The sequence below is a fragment of the Colletotrichum godetiae genome (assembly GCF_030913485.1).
Source record: "Colletotrichum godetiae strain CBS 193.32 chromosome Unknown BDP55scaffold_17, whole genome shotgun sequence".
Taxonomy (NCBI): Eukaryota; Fungi; Ascomycota; class Sordariomycetes; order Glomerellales; family Glomerellaceae; genus Colletotrichum; species Colletotrichum godetiae.
Genome location: NW_026851265.1, coordinates 730,653 through 746,182, shown reverse-complemented (window position 1 = coordinate 746,182; position 15,530 = coordinate 730,653). Strand labels below are relative to the sequence as shown.

The following is a 15,530-nucleotide window of genomic DNA, read 5'->3' as shown; positions in this document are numbered from 1 at the left end:
GTAATTATATTAGGTATACTCAGCTTTAATATAATATTATAAAAGTTAAGCGCCCCCTTCCTTCGTTTTAATAATAATTATTTATTTATATTTATATTTTTATAATTTTCGTTAACGTAACCCCGTACCCTTAATAGGCCGCGGTTTATTAAAGCGGTTATATTAAAATATATATCTTATTTTTTTACTTTTTTTATATATATTTATATTAATATATAATACTAAACCTAATTCTTTTAATAAATACGTTAATTTAGTTAAATAGGGTATCGACTATAGGCTCCGGGTTATTAGAAATTTATAGGTTTAGGATTAGGTTAAGTAGAGGTAAAGATAAGCGTTAACTTAAGAAATAGGAACCTCGTAATAATAAAATTAATAAGTTTATTTAAGAATTAATAAAAAGATACTTTATATAATAAGGAAGGGAATATAGCGGTAGGGGTAGTAATATAGATATATTAAATAGATATAGTAAATAAATTTATCTTTATTATTATCGTTGAATTTATTTAAAAGAATTAAGTAGTTTTATAGTTAGCTATCGGCCTTCTCTTACTATTTTTTTTATTAAGTATAATATAAATATAAATTCTTATATAAAAGTTATTTATTTAGGTCGATATTTTTCGTTTTATAAAGTAGATTTATAAATAGGATATAATAGGAGTAAGCCGTATTCTAGGCTAAATATTAATATAGTTATTTAATAATTTTAAATAGTATTTATTAAGAACGACCGGTATAAAAAGATTTTATAATTATTCTATACTTTTATAGGTACTACGTTATTTTTATACGAACCGTAAGGGCGAGTAACTTAATAGAACCGGTCTAAGTAGGAAATAAAGATATTTTTAAAAATATTATCGTTATTAAGGTTATAATAATTACCGATATTAATATCCGGACTATTAATAATAAGAGATTACGAGATAAAAGAAGACCTATTATATTATTATTTTAAGTTAGGCTTATTATTTAAAATCGAGCTTTTAATTTAACGTTATAGGTTATATTTTAATAGCGGTAAAGCGGGCTTAAATATAATAAATATTAATATAAATAATATAGCGATAGCGGCTTAACCGGATAGATATATCGTAATAATAAGTTTTGAAAATTAGTTCCTAAATACTTTAGGTAAAACCGGTAGAATTAGGACGAGTTAATAGTAGTTTTTAGGCCAATAATAATATGTAGCTATTATACCTATGGGAATTGATATACGGGCATCGCAAATTGATACACGGGCGTCGCTCTTACACGGGCGTCGCTGTTCGACCTTTTAATTAGTCTAAAAAAAATTTATTAGTGCAGTTAAATTCTACCAGATGCCCACAAAGTATCCTAAGCCTTTGTTCCTTTACTCCCTTTACGCTTAGGTTATATCATCAAGCCTCGAAATTTAATTTATGGTATTTACCTATAATAGCTTTTATAATTGGAGTTAGAGACGTTCCCTAAGGCTAATCTTAAAGTAATACCCCTATTAAGAGACTTCCCCCTCTACGAGAGCGACTATTGATTGATTACGGCCTCCTACCATCATCTAGCCAACTACTATTATCTCCCTCTTTAAAAAGTAGCCGCCCTAGCGTTAGCTAATTTTATGGAGTTAGTGATCTTAAAGGGTAACGCGACTTTATTACCGAGCTCCTAGCCGGCATACTATAAGACACGCGACCTCTTACAAACAATTACCTTAATATAGAGCCTATATTATATCTTACTCGCTATTTCCTTAAAAGAATAATAAAAACCCAGCGGACTACCCTCCCACGACTTTATCTAAAGTATAACCCCTCTCCCCTTAACAAATAGTCCTAGTAACCTTCCTATCCTATAATAAAGTAGTTTAATAGTGCTTTTTAGTTTATTAAATAGGTTGTTAGGACTAATCAACAGCTAATAACGGTACTACTCCGATAATAAGAATATATCCGTTAATAGCAAGAAATATAGGGTCCCTAAGTTAACTTACCACCCTATTTACCCTTATGGCCATCCTCTACTTAAAACGTAGCGTCTTTTTAAACTATAACCTCCTACTATATTCTAAATAACCGATCCTCCTCTCCTCTTATAACCCAAATTCTAAACCCACCGATTCCTAGCGATCTAGAGCAAACCTATAATGCCCTCTTCGACTAAGTTAATAACTTTATAAAAGCTAATAGATTTAGTATTATAAAGCGGAATAGGTATAAAGTTTAAGGCCGAATTATTCGATATACCTTCCAATATGATCGGTTTAGCGAGCCTAGGCCTATAAAAGGCGTTAGTATTTGATAGTATAAGTCTCGTAAATACGGTTATAAATAGCAAGTTATTACCGAGGCTTAAGAGGAAGATAAGTGGCTATTACGTTATTATCTAGACCCCTAGCATAATTAGTATAATTATAGCCCTAGCCTTAAAGCCTCTACGTACCCTTTATATCGTAGGCTTACCGAGGTAGTTTAGGATGCTATTAAAACTATAAACTGACGAGTTAGGATTCGGGCTCGCGATGTGCGTATTATTATTTAAGAGTAGTTCTTAAAGTCCTTATTTACCTAGCAAGATATCTATAATGCTAGGGCTCGTATAAGCCGAGAGAAACTAATTAGATACTTGCTAATTATAGCGTTAATTAAGCTATTTAATAAGCGAGATATCCTATATGTAGTAAAATAGGTAGATGACGAGCTAAACCGCCTTGTTAGCCTTGTCTGGACCTTTCCTTACTATCTTTAAATATAGAAGCAATTCTTTGAGGTAATTAGCTTCGATAATACTTATAATACTAATCGCTTTAAGCTCCCTCTTTTCTAAGCTATTAGGTAGACCTATCTCGGATCTATCTATAATACCGCATTCGGCCTTATTAATAATAAGAGACTAAAAGGTTTCCGGTTTCTCTTAGCAAGCATCCGCTAACTTATAGACTAACACTCAATCTATTACCCTACTATTATTATTATAGATTACGATAAATAGATAAAGGCTATACTGAATAAGTAGTTCCCGGACGTTTAGCAATAACTCTACATCCACCATATTAACTCTAACGTTATACTTAGGGCTAAATAGAAATAAGTTAAGGACCGCAGCTATAGTAGTAATAGTAGTGGGTCTAATAACGAGGGATATCAATTACTAACATAAGTAATAACTATACTAAGTGATAAGGATAAGGCCTATATCAATACGCCTATTAATAAGCCCCCCCCTCATACATATCGTAGGGTCCTTATAATATAGAAGCTTATTATTTTCGCTAAGACTAAGCATACTTTTAAAAAAGCCTGGACTAAGCTCTGTAAAGAGTTTCATAACTAACGCCCAATCCTCCAATACCTCTACGCAACATACCTACCTTTAAGAGCATAGTAGGCCCGTTACTCTATCTAAAAATACCAGAACTTTAATATTCATATTACCTCTAACACTAAATTAAATAATAATAATATTAAAGGTTATCTTTTAAATAATCTTAATTACCTATATCGGCTTATCGACATCATATAGGATATAATTAGCAATTAGGAACTACGCTTTCGCTAGGCCTATATAGAGGACGAGGTATTTATAGGCCGGGAGTATATAAGTACTCGCTTTAAATACCTAGGCAAACTTTGAATAATATTTTCTTTAAAATATCTTGCCTTAATTAGGACGTAAGGCCGGCTTATAAAAAAAGTAATACCGTCTAGTAAGAGGCTATTCCTAGCCCCCTTCGGATATTATAATCTAAACTATATTATTTCGATTGAGCTAGGTATCCTATATTACTATAAGATCTACTCTAAAATATTAAATTTACCTATTTTTAATAAATAGGAAGTATACCCTCGGTAGCGTCTTTAAGAGACGTTTTCCTTAAATCTATATTACTAGATCCTTAACCTTAAGATTACTATATCCCTCCGCAGTAGGCTAAAGAATATAGTATAGCCTATTCTATTATAACTAGCCTTACCTAAAAAAGGCCGGTCAGCTAATTAAGCCCGTATTATTTATAATAGCTAAAGCGTAAATAATAAAAAATAAGGCCGCCTACTTAGGAGTAAGAATAAGTCGACGCTAGCTGGGCTTATAAAAGAGATAAGTCAGCTAAATTAAAACTAAATATTAATCTTATCCCAATAACAAACAAAGAGCCAGTCTAGTATTCTTAGTAGGGGGAGGATAATAGGGAATTATACAAATAGACGGCTAATACAGCCTAGTATTCAAAAAAAACGGAGCCAGTAGGAAGTGGTCTATAATAATAATAAATCTTTATAACTACGTTAGAAAAGGTAGTTAGGTAATAGGCCATTTTAGGGGTTATATAGTACTAACGTCGCTATGATTTACTCTCTATATATCTTAAGTACATAGCAAGAGGAAGCCTTACCCATTTAAAATTTATAAAAGTTTATATTATTATAATTCAGCTTTTATAAATCTCAAACCAGAGCTTAGGTTAAAAAGGATAGTAAGAATAGCTATATTAGTACAGTCACCCTTACCGCCTTTATAGGGAGGTACTGTTTTTTTAGACTAATTAAAAGGTCGAACAGCGACGCCTATATAAGAGCGACGCCCGTATATCAATTTACGACGCCCGTATATCAATTCCTATACCTATATAAGAGTTATACCCGTATATTAATTCTTTATGCCCGTATATTAATTCCTATTATTAATATCTTTTTATTATATATAGCGTAATTAAGTTCTATATTATTTATAATTTTTAAATAGAACGTTACGGGGTATTATAGGCTATTATTTATTTATTATTAAATTAAGGCTTTAATATATATTAAGTTTAATATATTAATCTTTAAATATATAAGTAGCTTAGGTTTAAAATAACGGAATATAAGCGCCGTTATAAGGGCTAATTTTAGTATTTTAAATATAGTATTATAGTCGGTATTAAATTAAAAGGGTATACCCTTATTAATTAGCTTTATTAATAGTCTAGTTAGACGCCCGTAATTCTTTATAAACCTTTTATAAAAATTATAAAAGCTAAAGAATAATTAAATATTTTTAAATAATATAAGCAGCTTTTAGTTCTATATAATAAAGACCTTATCCATATTAAGTTATATATTATTAATATTAATTATAAAACCTAAGTATTTTATAATAATAATATTAAACTTATATTTCTTAATATCGGCCTATAATCTAGCTTTTTATAAGCGATTTAGGATCTTTATAATATATTTATAATATTATAAAGGGTCGTTTAAAAAGATTAAAATATTATTTATATATATAATATAAAAATCGTTTAAATACTCTATTAATACGTCGTTTATATATTATTAATATATAGTTAGTATATTATAAAGGCCGAAGGGTAGTACTTTATATTTATATACTTTATAGTAGCTGTAAAAGGCCGTAAGGTTCTTTAAAGTAGGGTCGAGGTAAATAAAATAGAAAGTTTATTTAATATCGAGTTTAATAAATACTTTAATTTGGTTTAGCTATATTAATATCTTATTAATTAAAAATAAAGGGTACCGATCTTTTTTTATAATTTTATTTAGCTTTTTAAAATCGATATAAAATTATAAGTTATTATTATATTTTTTAATAAATAGTATTAATAATATAAAAGGTATATTATTAGGCTTAATAAATCTTTAATAAAGGTACTTTAAAAAATAAGCTTTAATTATTTCTAGCTCGGGTATTAATTATTTATAGAGGGGGTAATAAATAAACTTTTTTCGGCTTCCCTTTATAAGTTTTATTTTATAGTCGTAATTTTAGTACGGTATTAATATATTATTTATTATTTTATTAAATACGTTTGTTTAAGGCCTTAATATTTTTAAAAGTTTATAGTAATAAGGTCTCGGGTCTTTTAAATATTGCCCTTTAAGGGGTCCTTTTCTTTATACTTATCCTTAATTATATAATCTAATTTATATAGTAATATAAAGCCTAGCTTTATATTTTCCCGCTTTAAATTAATCTTAAATGCCGGGATATTAATAAAAACGAGGTCTATAATATCGTTTTTCTTTTTTTATTAAGTACCGGTCTCTATATATATTTTTTATTAGGGGCTTTATATATCTATTAATAAATATATAATCTATTTTTTTAATATTTTTTATATTATCGGACCGCTATATACGTCGGTCCTTTATTTTTATAGGCCGGTAAAATATTTTAACAGGCTTAAATACTACTTATTTTTTTTATAACTGCTCGTTATATCGAGCTATATTTATCTTAAGTATCTTTTATTATTACTCGGTATCGATTTAATATTAAATATCGATAATTTAAGGGGTATATAGGTCCTTTATATCTTTAATAATAATAAAGGGGGTATTTTATAATAATAAGTCCTTAGGCTATATAAAATACCTATAGCAGATATTAAGGTTAATACTATAATACTCGAATTTTTTTTTAAAAATTAGGTCGTAGCGCTTTATATTTAATTAAAAAAAGGGTGTTTTTAAAAGGACCTACCGGTTAATATATAAATTAATAATCTATATTATACTAATATCCTCTAATTATTAATTATTAAATCCGGTAATAAAAATAAAATATAATAATTTATTAGATAGGGCTATATAAAAGTTTCGTAATAATAAAATTACATAGTTATTTATAAATCCGTACCTATTAGCTCTTATATTAAATAAAGCTTTTAAGTAAATTCTATATTTATTAAATACTATTATAAGCTCGATCTTTAAAGGCTATTTTCTTACGAGATTCTATAGATTTATTAAATAAATTATTAATCTTTTATTTTCTTTATACTTATCCTTTAATTAGGAGATTATTTATATTAAGGGGTTTAATTTTTTAACTCCGAGGTCTATTACTTATTAGGGTTTATAATAGTTATTATAATAAATAGCTTTTTAAAGTAGTCCTAAGAGATATAACTAGATTTTTTATAAATAAAATAAGTATTATTATTTTTTAGTTTTTAATATAACGCTTTAAAAATAGTTTTATAATTAATAATTTTTTTATAAGTATTCTATTTAAAAATATTATTCTTTTTATTTTTAATAAGGGTAGTATAAATAAATACGGTACTTTTTAAGGTCCTATTATAAATAAATAAAGGCTATATAATATTAATAAATTAAACGACGTATTCGGTATATTTTTAAAAAGTAGCGTCCTCGTTTAAATATTTAAAGATAGCTTAATTCTAAAAGTAGATAAGGAGCTTATTATAAAAGCGGCGTTTTTATTAAGATTTAAGGAGCTTATTAATATAGGTAAGCTTAATAAATATAGAGCGCTTTTAATAAACGTCCTTAAGAATAATAAAGAGGGTATCTAGTTTTTAGCTAATACTATTTATAATAATAGGGCTAGTATAAATAGACTTAAGCTTATATAATAATTAATTTACTATAATAATCTTATTAAAGGTTAATATTAAATAGGGAAATTTAGCCGCTATACTGCTAATTTTATTTATAATATATTTTAAATAATAACCGTTAATATTAAAGTTCGTATTTTTAAGGTACTTTATAATATATTAAAGTTAATAAGGGAACTTTAGGCCTTTATTATCGTTATTATTTATAAAGATAGGGATATTAAGTATTTTATTTAATCTTTAAGAAAGTTAATAGATTAAAATAGGGGTAGCCTTATAGTTACTTTAAACCTTAAATTAAGTAAGGCGTTATTTTAGAGTACGGTAGGTATTAGTGCCGTTATTATTAATATTAATACTAATTTAAGAGCTATTTTTTAATTATTTAACGCGCTTATTTAGTATAGTATTAGTATTAAATGCTTTATTAAAAGCCTTTTTAATAGTTTATAACTTTTTAATTATAATATATAAAATTTTAATATTCTTTTTAATCATTTTATAAAGGCGCTTAATAGTATTATTTAGCTAGCCGATTATAGAGGTTAGTATTTACTTTAATTAATATTAAGCGATATATATCTTTAATTAATTCTCGACTTATTTATATAAAATAGCGCCCTTATTTTAGCTATAAAGGTCCTAAATAAGTTTAAAATTAACGCTATAATATTTAATAATATTAAAAAGTCCTTTATTATAAATTTAAATTAAGGATATAAGTTTATTAGTAATATAGTAAAAATAAATAAAGCGGTCGTTTTATAAAACGGAGGATAGAAATTACTTTAAAGGCTACTTTATAAAGTCGACCTTAAAGTTAAATATAAGGAGCTTGATATCGTTATTAATACCTATAATATTCTAATATTAATTATAAAAATAATAATTCTATTAAAAACTATTAATATAGAAGGATATTTATCCTTTATAGCTTTATTTTTAGGCTATAGTATTTAATAAAAAGAGTACATATTTAGGGGGTATTAATTATTTTATATAGGTATCAAATTGGCTATTATTTAGCTTATTTTATATATCTTTTTAATAAAGATAGTTAATTAGTATAGTAGGTTTAATAGGTTGAAATTTTATCGTTTTATTTTTAAAAAATAGTTGTTTTATAAATAACGTTAAATAATATTACGATAGGGAACTCGAAGTAGGTTAAAACGTTATTATATTAACTTAATAAACGTAATTTAACGTAAAAAGGGAAAAAATAAAATAGTAGGTAGATTCTAGTATATTAGGCTTTTAAGCTTAGCGGTTTAAAAGTTATATGACCTTTAAGGGGTCTATTAGGTACCTAAGGTTCGGGCCTACTAGGGACTAACGCCTAGTGCCGTAATAGTTATCTTAGGCCTAAACTACTTATATACCTAAAAATTAATATATTAAACTTAGGATACGCCGGAGCCCTAGTCTAATAATAAATAAACGATAGCCTATAATACCTTATAACATTCTACTTAAAAACTATAAATAATATAAAGCTTAATTACGCTATATACAATAAGAAAATATTAATAATAATTATTTATTAAAAAAATAGTATACTAAACTAGTTAATTATTATTAAAAATTCGATATTATTATAGACCACTAACCGCTTTTATTCTTTATAATAAAACGCCTCTTTAACTTATAATAAGCCCGTTAGGCTAGTACCCTAACCGACTTTAATTTTTAAATTTAATACTACCTAAAATAGAAAAATATATTCGTTAATATATTATTAAAAAAATAAAGATATTAAGACCTAATAAATACTAAAAAAGGCTAACTAAACCTAAATCCTATTATTATTAGAGCTATTATCGCTAGGTATTATTACCGAATTATAAATACTATTAAAGAATGCAGTATAATAGCCCGAACTTACCGTTAGGTCCTTTATACTAGAAAACGAACTTTAAAGGTATTTATTAATTAAAAAAGTACTAAAGCTTAATTATAACTCGATAATAATATTGCTTACCTTAATATAAATACTAATAACTAAAGGCTATAAATATTAAAAAATTCAAAACGACGGATTATTTATAATAAATAATAAGCTCGTTATACTTAAAGAGGATAATTTACGTATTATAATTATCCGTAAGGTCTATAAATAAAAACTCCTTATATACCTAAAATATAACAAAATAGTTAAAATAATTAAATAACGGTATTATTAGCCTAGCCTTATAGTAAATATATACTAATATATTAAAAACTATTATATATATTGTTATTCTTAAAAACCCTATAATAGGCCCCTAGGAGAGCTAAAGCCTCTACATATACCCGACCACCTATAATAGTATATTTTAATAAACTTTATAATATTATCCTCCAATTAAAAAGGCTATAATATAATATATATTATAATTAACAAATTAAGTAAAAGAGCTATTTTAATATTTTATTATAAAACTATTATTATATAGAATATAAATAAAATATTTATATTCTATATAATATTATTAATTCCCGGGCTAACTAAGACTATTACTTTTAATTATAGTCTTTAATTTATATTAGACTTTTTAAAAAAGCTATATAACCTCTATAATATTAATTATAATTATCGATAATAGACTACCTATAAATAAATAGTTAAATAGAGATCTTAATTTAATATATCCTCTAATAGTTACGGCCTCTTATTAATTATTATTAAAATAATTAAAATAATACATTATTTATAATAAACTTTACTTATATAGCCTAACTTAGTAAAACTATAAGGCTATCACTTTATAAAGTTAAATTTAATTATTAACCTTAATTATCTTTTAACTAAGCCACTAAAACCCAATATTTTAACTTAATTAAAAAAATCTTAACTATATTAAAGCTTAATAAATAGCCTAAAGTATCTATAAAGCCTAAAAGATCGTTAAAATAATGTAAAGATTATTTAAATAAAATACTAAAAATATACTAATTACCGCTAATAACTTAACGACCTAAAGATTAATAATAAAGTATTTATAAATATATTTTACTAAAAAACCTAAAATATTAATAAACTATAATAGCCTTAAGCTAGCCCCTAGCTTGTTATTAATACTAGCCTAAATAATATATAGATTATAAAACTACTTATAAAGAGTAAAGCTTACCCGGTTTTTTATTTAAATAAGCTATAAAAGGCTATAAAAGACCCCCTACCGCCGATCTACTATAATATTAATAAGCTTAAATATAAAATCTTATAAATAATTAAATCATAGGTATAATATAATAAGTTATAATACTAAGCCGATTAAAAAGAATATAATAACGACCCGATATAATATAATATAAAAAGCTTCTACTATACTCTAATAATATTATACGTTTTTTATAAATAATACCCTATAACTATAAAACTACTATAAAACTTCTTATCATAAATAAAAATAACGGCTAATAATAGCCTAGCCCTATTTTATATTAATAATAACGCTATAATAACCTTTATTATAATAAATTTATTAATAAACACTTAAAAACCTACTAAACCCTCTTCCTTTATAACTCCGTTAGAAAACTATTATTAATAAAAAAGTTAAATATTAGGCCTTATTAACTAATAATAAAATAGAAAAAAGTAATAAATAATTAATTAGATTTTAATAATTTATAAAAAAATAATTATAAAAGATTTAAATAAATAATTAAGCGCTATAGATAGTACCTCTTATATTAAAAAGAGAGGGTAATATTACGGTATTAGGTATTAGGCCGCTATATACTCGGGCCTTAAATACTAAACGGACTCTTTATAAATTATATAATTATTAAACCGCTAGGCCTAAAAGCCTAACGCCCTAGATTCTACCTATTAGTCTACTTTTTCCCTCTTTATATTAAGTTATATTAATTAGATTAATATAGTAGCGTTTAGACCTGCCTCGAGTTCCCTATCGTAATAATCTATTAATATCCTAATAGTTACATCTATTAAGGGGATTTTTAATACTCAGAAAGCTAGAATAAAAGCAATATATAAGTCTTTTTAAAAAGCTATTTAATGAAATTTCTTTAATATTACTTAATTCTTACAGTTTTAATTTTTATAAACTTATTTAATATTAATTAGCTAGTATAAATACCCTCGGAAATGTCTTTGTTAAAAGAATGAATTCAATTATATATATTATATTATATTAAAAATAACGTTAGTAATCAAAGATATTTCCGCTATTATAAGTTTTATCTCCGCGTAAGTATGAAACGTTACTTACGACGTAAGTAGGCCTACCTATAGCCGAGGGGTAGATTCGATATATATACATAGCGGGTGCTTAAGTACACTACGTATAGGCCGAACAAGAGCTTGTCAATTCTCAGTCTTTGGACTGACTTATTATTTAAGTACGGCTCTCTCACTCTACCTGACGCCCGCAAGCCGGGATCCTTACCCGTCCGTCGTCTCCCCGCAGTCCGACCGCCGTGGAGCAGAAAGTCTCCTTTCCCCGCGAGTCCCTCGCTAGCTTATGGGTTTGGGCTAGTATGATAATGAGTGGCCAGCCCAATTCGCCAAGAGATTGTGCCTCACTGTGCCATGCAAAGACAGGGTGGGCATTTCTTGACCCTGACAATGTGACTTAATCTTGCCAGATGAACCATGAAGCGGTCACTTAAAGCCTCCATGAGTTGACACCTACCAGCGAATCATGCACCGCATCAAACTTTTAGGCTGCTTCTCTATGTTTCCAATAACGGACACAAATGCTTTCCTTTTACGCTCGGAACCTTAAATGGAACTAGAGAAGCGTCGCCATGGCGGCTACACGCGGAATGAACGTCTGTCAACATCAGACGATGTTTGATGAGGAGACAGACGCGAAACTCTGAATGGGGGTTGATCTTGTGACCAAGTGTCCCGCCACCTGCTGTTCTATTTCTTCCATCTCCATCCCAAGTGGAGTGGCAAGTGTTGTCCCCTACGCTCTTCAAACTTCCCCTCTCGCCTTAGTACAGCTACGCCTTTCAGTATTCGGCTCATATATGTACCTCGAAATACCATCATACGTAGGCAATAATCCTGGTAAGAAGTTTTGATTGTTTTCTGTACGCTGCATCGACTGCTGACTCATCTCCTAGAAGTCACCTATACGAAAATCAATTACGAGACGATTATCACGTTCGTTCGAACTCGCACTGCAAGATGTCAGAAAGTCCCACCACTGCTTCACGCAATCAAAGGGATCCTGGTAGTCCAACTATCACGGGAATTCCATCCATCCTAACAGTCCTTCGCGAGCCCGAGTCCTTCTCGACTATCGACGATAGACGAGGGCAACAGTACCGTCAACAGTCTCCGGAGACAGCCTCCAAGTTAGCGCGTGAGACCCTGATTAGCATGTGTAAGACCATTGGTCTTGTCGGCGCGCAGCTCAACAATGGGACAAATGATTCCGACTTCCAGCTAAGACAGCTTATTCACTTAGCGCGCAACATAACCAAGCGGCTTGACAGTCCTGAGCCGAACGGGCAAAACGGACACGCTGGCCCTCCTCGCATGGACTAGATGAAGGATGATCTGGTTGCTAAAAACAACGAAATTGTTCATTTGCATATGTGGAAGCCGGCATACTGGAAGGATCACGGCGTTTCTGGAAGGCTTGCAAGGAAATCCCCGGCATCATCTAAGGAGAATGGCTTGCAACGAGACAGGAGGGTACATGGTAGCGTGGCGCTCCCGAAAAGAAAAAGAGTTTTCGAAATCTTGTAACCCTTTCTCAACAGGATTGAAGAACAAAAGTTACAAAATCACAAAAACTTTCCGCTGGCTTTCTGTTGACTCATGCAATGCGCGTTCCTGCCTGTAATACTGCACATGCGTATGGGGCTAGTCAGCTTGGTGAATATTTACACTTGAACCCAATATTTTGATAACCATCCGGCCGCCCCAATTACTTGTTCTTTCAAGACCTTGCTGGGTTTAGCCTTGCTTGGTAATAACCGAAGATCTCAAGAAAGTCGCAGTCTACGATGCACTCCGCCGCATGGTAAAACCAAGGTTTTAATAATACTGGCGAAAGTTATCAACCAACTCCTAAAGCTCGGGGAAGCTAGAGGTCTCCAGTGACTTGGATAGCTCATGTGGCGTCAGGTTCGTAGAACGGCGTCATTTAGTAGGCTGCGTTGCTAGTACGCTCAGTGTAACTATCATTAAGCCAACAGTCAATGGGGTTCATGATCTCGTTAGTTAATCTATCAATGTTACCTTCTTTAGAATTTCAACATGTGAATTGGCGCAACTGAAGAGACTATGAAGGAAGCTTGTGTCTTTCTTTGATTTCTAGAACACTTGCATACCTTATTTGGATGTGATACTTCTACCGATTTATCCCTTGAGCCCCCATTGAACATGAACAGATACTAAGTAAGATCCACCAATGTGTAGGAGGCCTACTTCGGAGAGGTCAAGCATAGAAGGCTCGCATACCTCGATTGATTCTCAGGGCAATCTTGTGCTGTTCTTCAGCACCATACTCGAAGCCTTTAGACTACCTTAGCTTTGATGTTGAAAAGCCACGGTAGCCTATTCATTTAGTAGCATTTCGAAATTTCCAGTCAATTGACTTTTAAAGCCCCATAGCTAGTTGAATTAATTTTTATACCTGATCTACCTTATCTATTCAAATGAAGAAGAAGTCTTTATTTAGAACTTTGAATAGTATCTACTCAAGTATAGTAACTATCCATCTAAGCTAATTGTAATATAAAGGATTAGTATTACGACTTAAGATATATATAACCAAGACTAGGGCCTGCCCTACAGGCTCGTAACGGCTATAACATACTATATATATATATATAACAGTCGGGGATTTAATATTATTAATAAATAAAAGAACTATAATATAAGTTTTATAATAATAAAAAAAGTAATTATATACTAAAATAATTAATATAATATAGTGGTTTTTTTCTAGCTTTATAGTATTACGGCCAGCTAGTCGTAATAAGTATATTTATAAAAATTAAGGCTATAATATTAAAAAATAATATATTATAATTATAAATAACTTCCTTAAAACTATATTTATAAATTATAAAATAGGTAAGGCTTTAATAATTAATTATAGTTTAATTAAAAAAGTTTTTAATAAATATAGTTAAAAGTAATTATAAAATCTAATATTAAATTAATTATTAAAAAAGCTATAGAAAGTTTATCTTTAAGCCCGGCTTAAATTAATCTTATATATAAGTTCTATATATTATTTAAATAGTTCTTTTATAAATAAAATTAATATTATAATGTCGGTCTTATAAAGATTATTACGACCTAACGTACATAATTAACCTAGAGGCCAGCTACCGGGCTATAGTAGCTATAATATATTAGGAATTAATATACGGGTATGAAGAATTGATATACGGGTATGACTTTTATACGGGTATAATAACTATATATTATTATTAGCCTAAAAATTACTATTAATTCGTTCTAATTCTACCGGTTTTATTTAAAGTATTTAGGAATTAATTTTCGGAATTTATTATTACGATGCGTTTATCTAGTTAAGCCGTTATTACTATATTATTTATATTAATATTTATTATATTTAAGTCCGTTTTATTATTATTAAAGCGTAACCTTTAATGTCGAACTAAAAACTCGATTTTAAATAACGAGCCTAATTTAAAACGATAATATAACGGGTCTTTTTTTATTTTATAACCTTTTACTATTAATAATCCGGATATTAATATCGGTAATTATTATAGCTTTAACGACAATAATGCTTTTAAGAATATCTTTATTTTTTACTTAGACCGGTTTTATTAAGTTATTTATTTTTACGGCTTATATAGGAATAATACGGTATTTATAAAAATATAGGATAATTATAAAGTCTTTTTATACTAGTCGTTCTTAATAAATATTATTTAAAATTATTAAATAATTATATTAATATTTAGTCTAAAATATAGCTTACTCCTATCGTATCCTACTTATAAATTTACTTTATAAGATAAAGAGTATCGACCTAAATAAGCAGCCTCTATATAAGATTTTATATTTATATTATATTTAATAAAGAAAGTAATAGGGAAAGGCCGATAGTTAATTATAGAACTATTTAATTTTTTTAAACGAGTTTAATAATAATAATAAAAATAGGGTTATTTATTATACTTATTTAATATATTTATGTTATTACCTTTACCGCTATAT

At 28.2% G+C, this 15,530-nt stretch overlaps 1 protein-coding gene across 1 annotated transcript; it reads left to right on the top strand.

Annotated features, from left to right (window-relative positions):
- Window positions 1-12,506: 12,506 nt before the first annotated feature.
- BDP55DRAFT_550740 (uncharacterized protein) lies at window positions 12,507-12,869 on the top strand (the record flags this gene model as incomplete). The annotated part of the gene is made up of 1 exon (XM_060569049.1): window positions 12,507-12,869. One exon carries the CDS (start codon window positions 12,507-12,509, stop codon window positions 12,867-12,869), a length of 363 nt encoding a protein of 120 aa, XP_060430671.1.
- Between the last annotated feature and the right edge of the window lie 2,661 nt (window positions 12,870-15,530).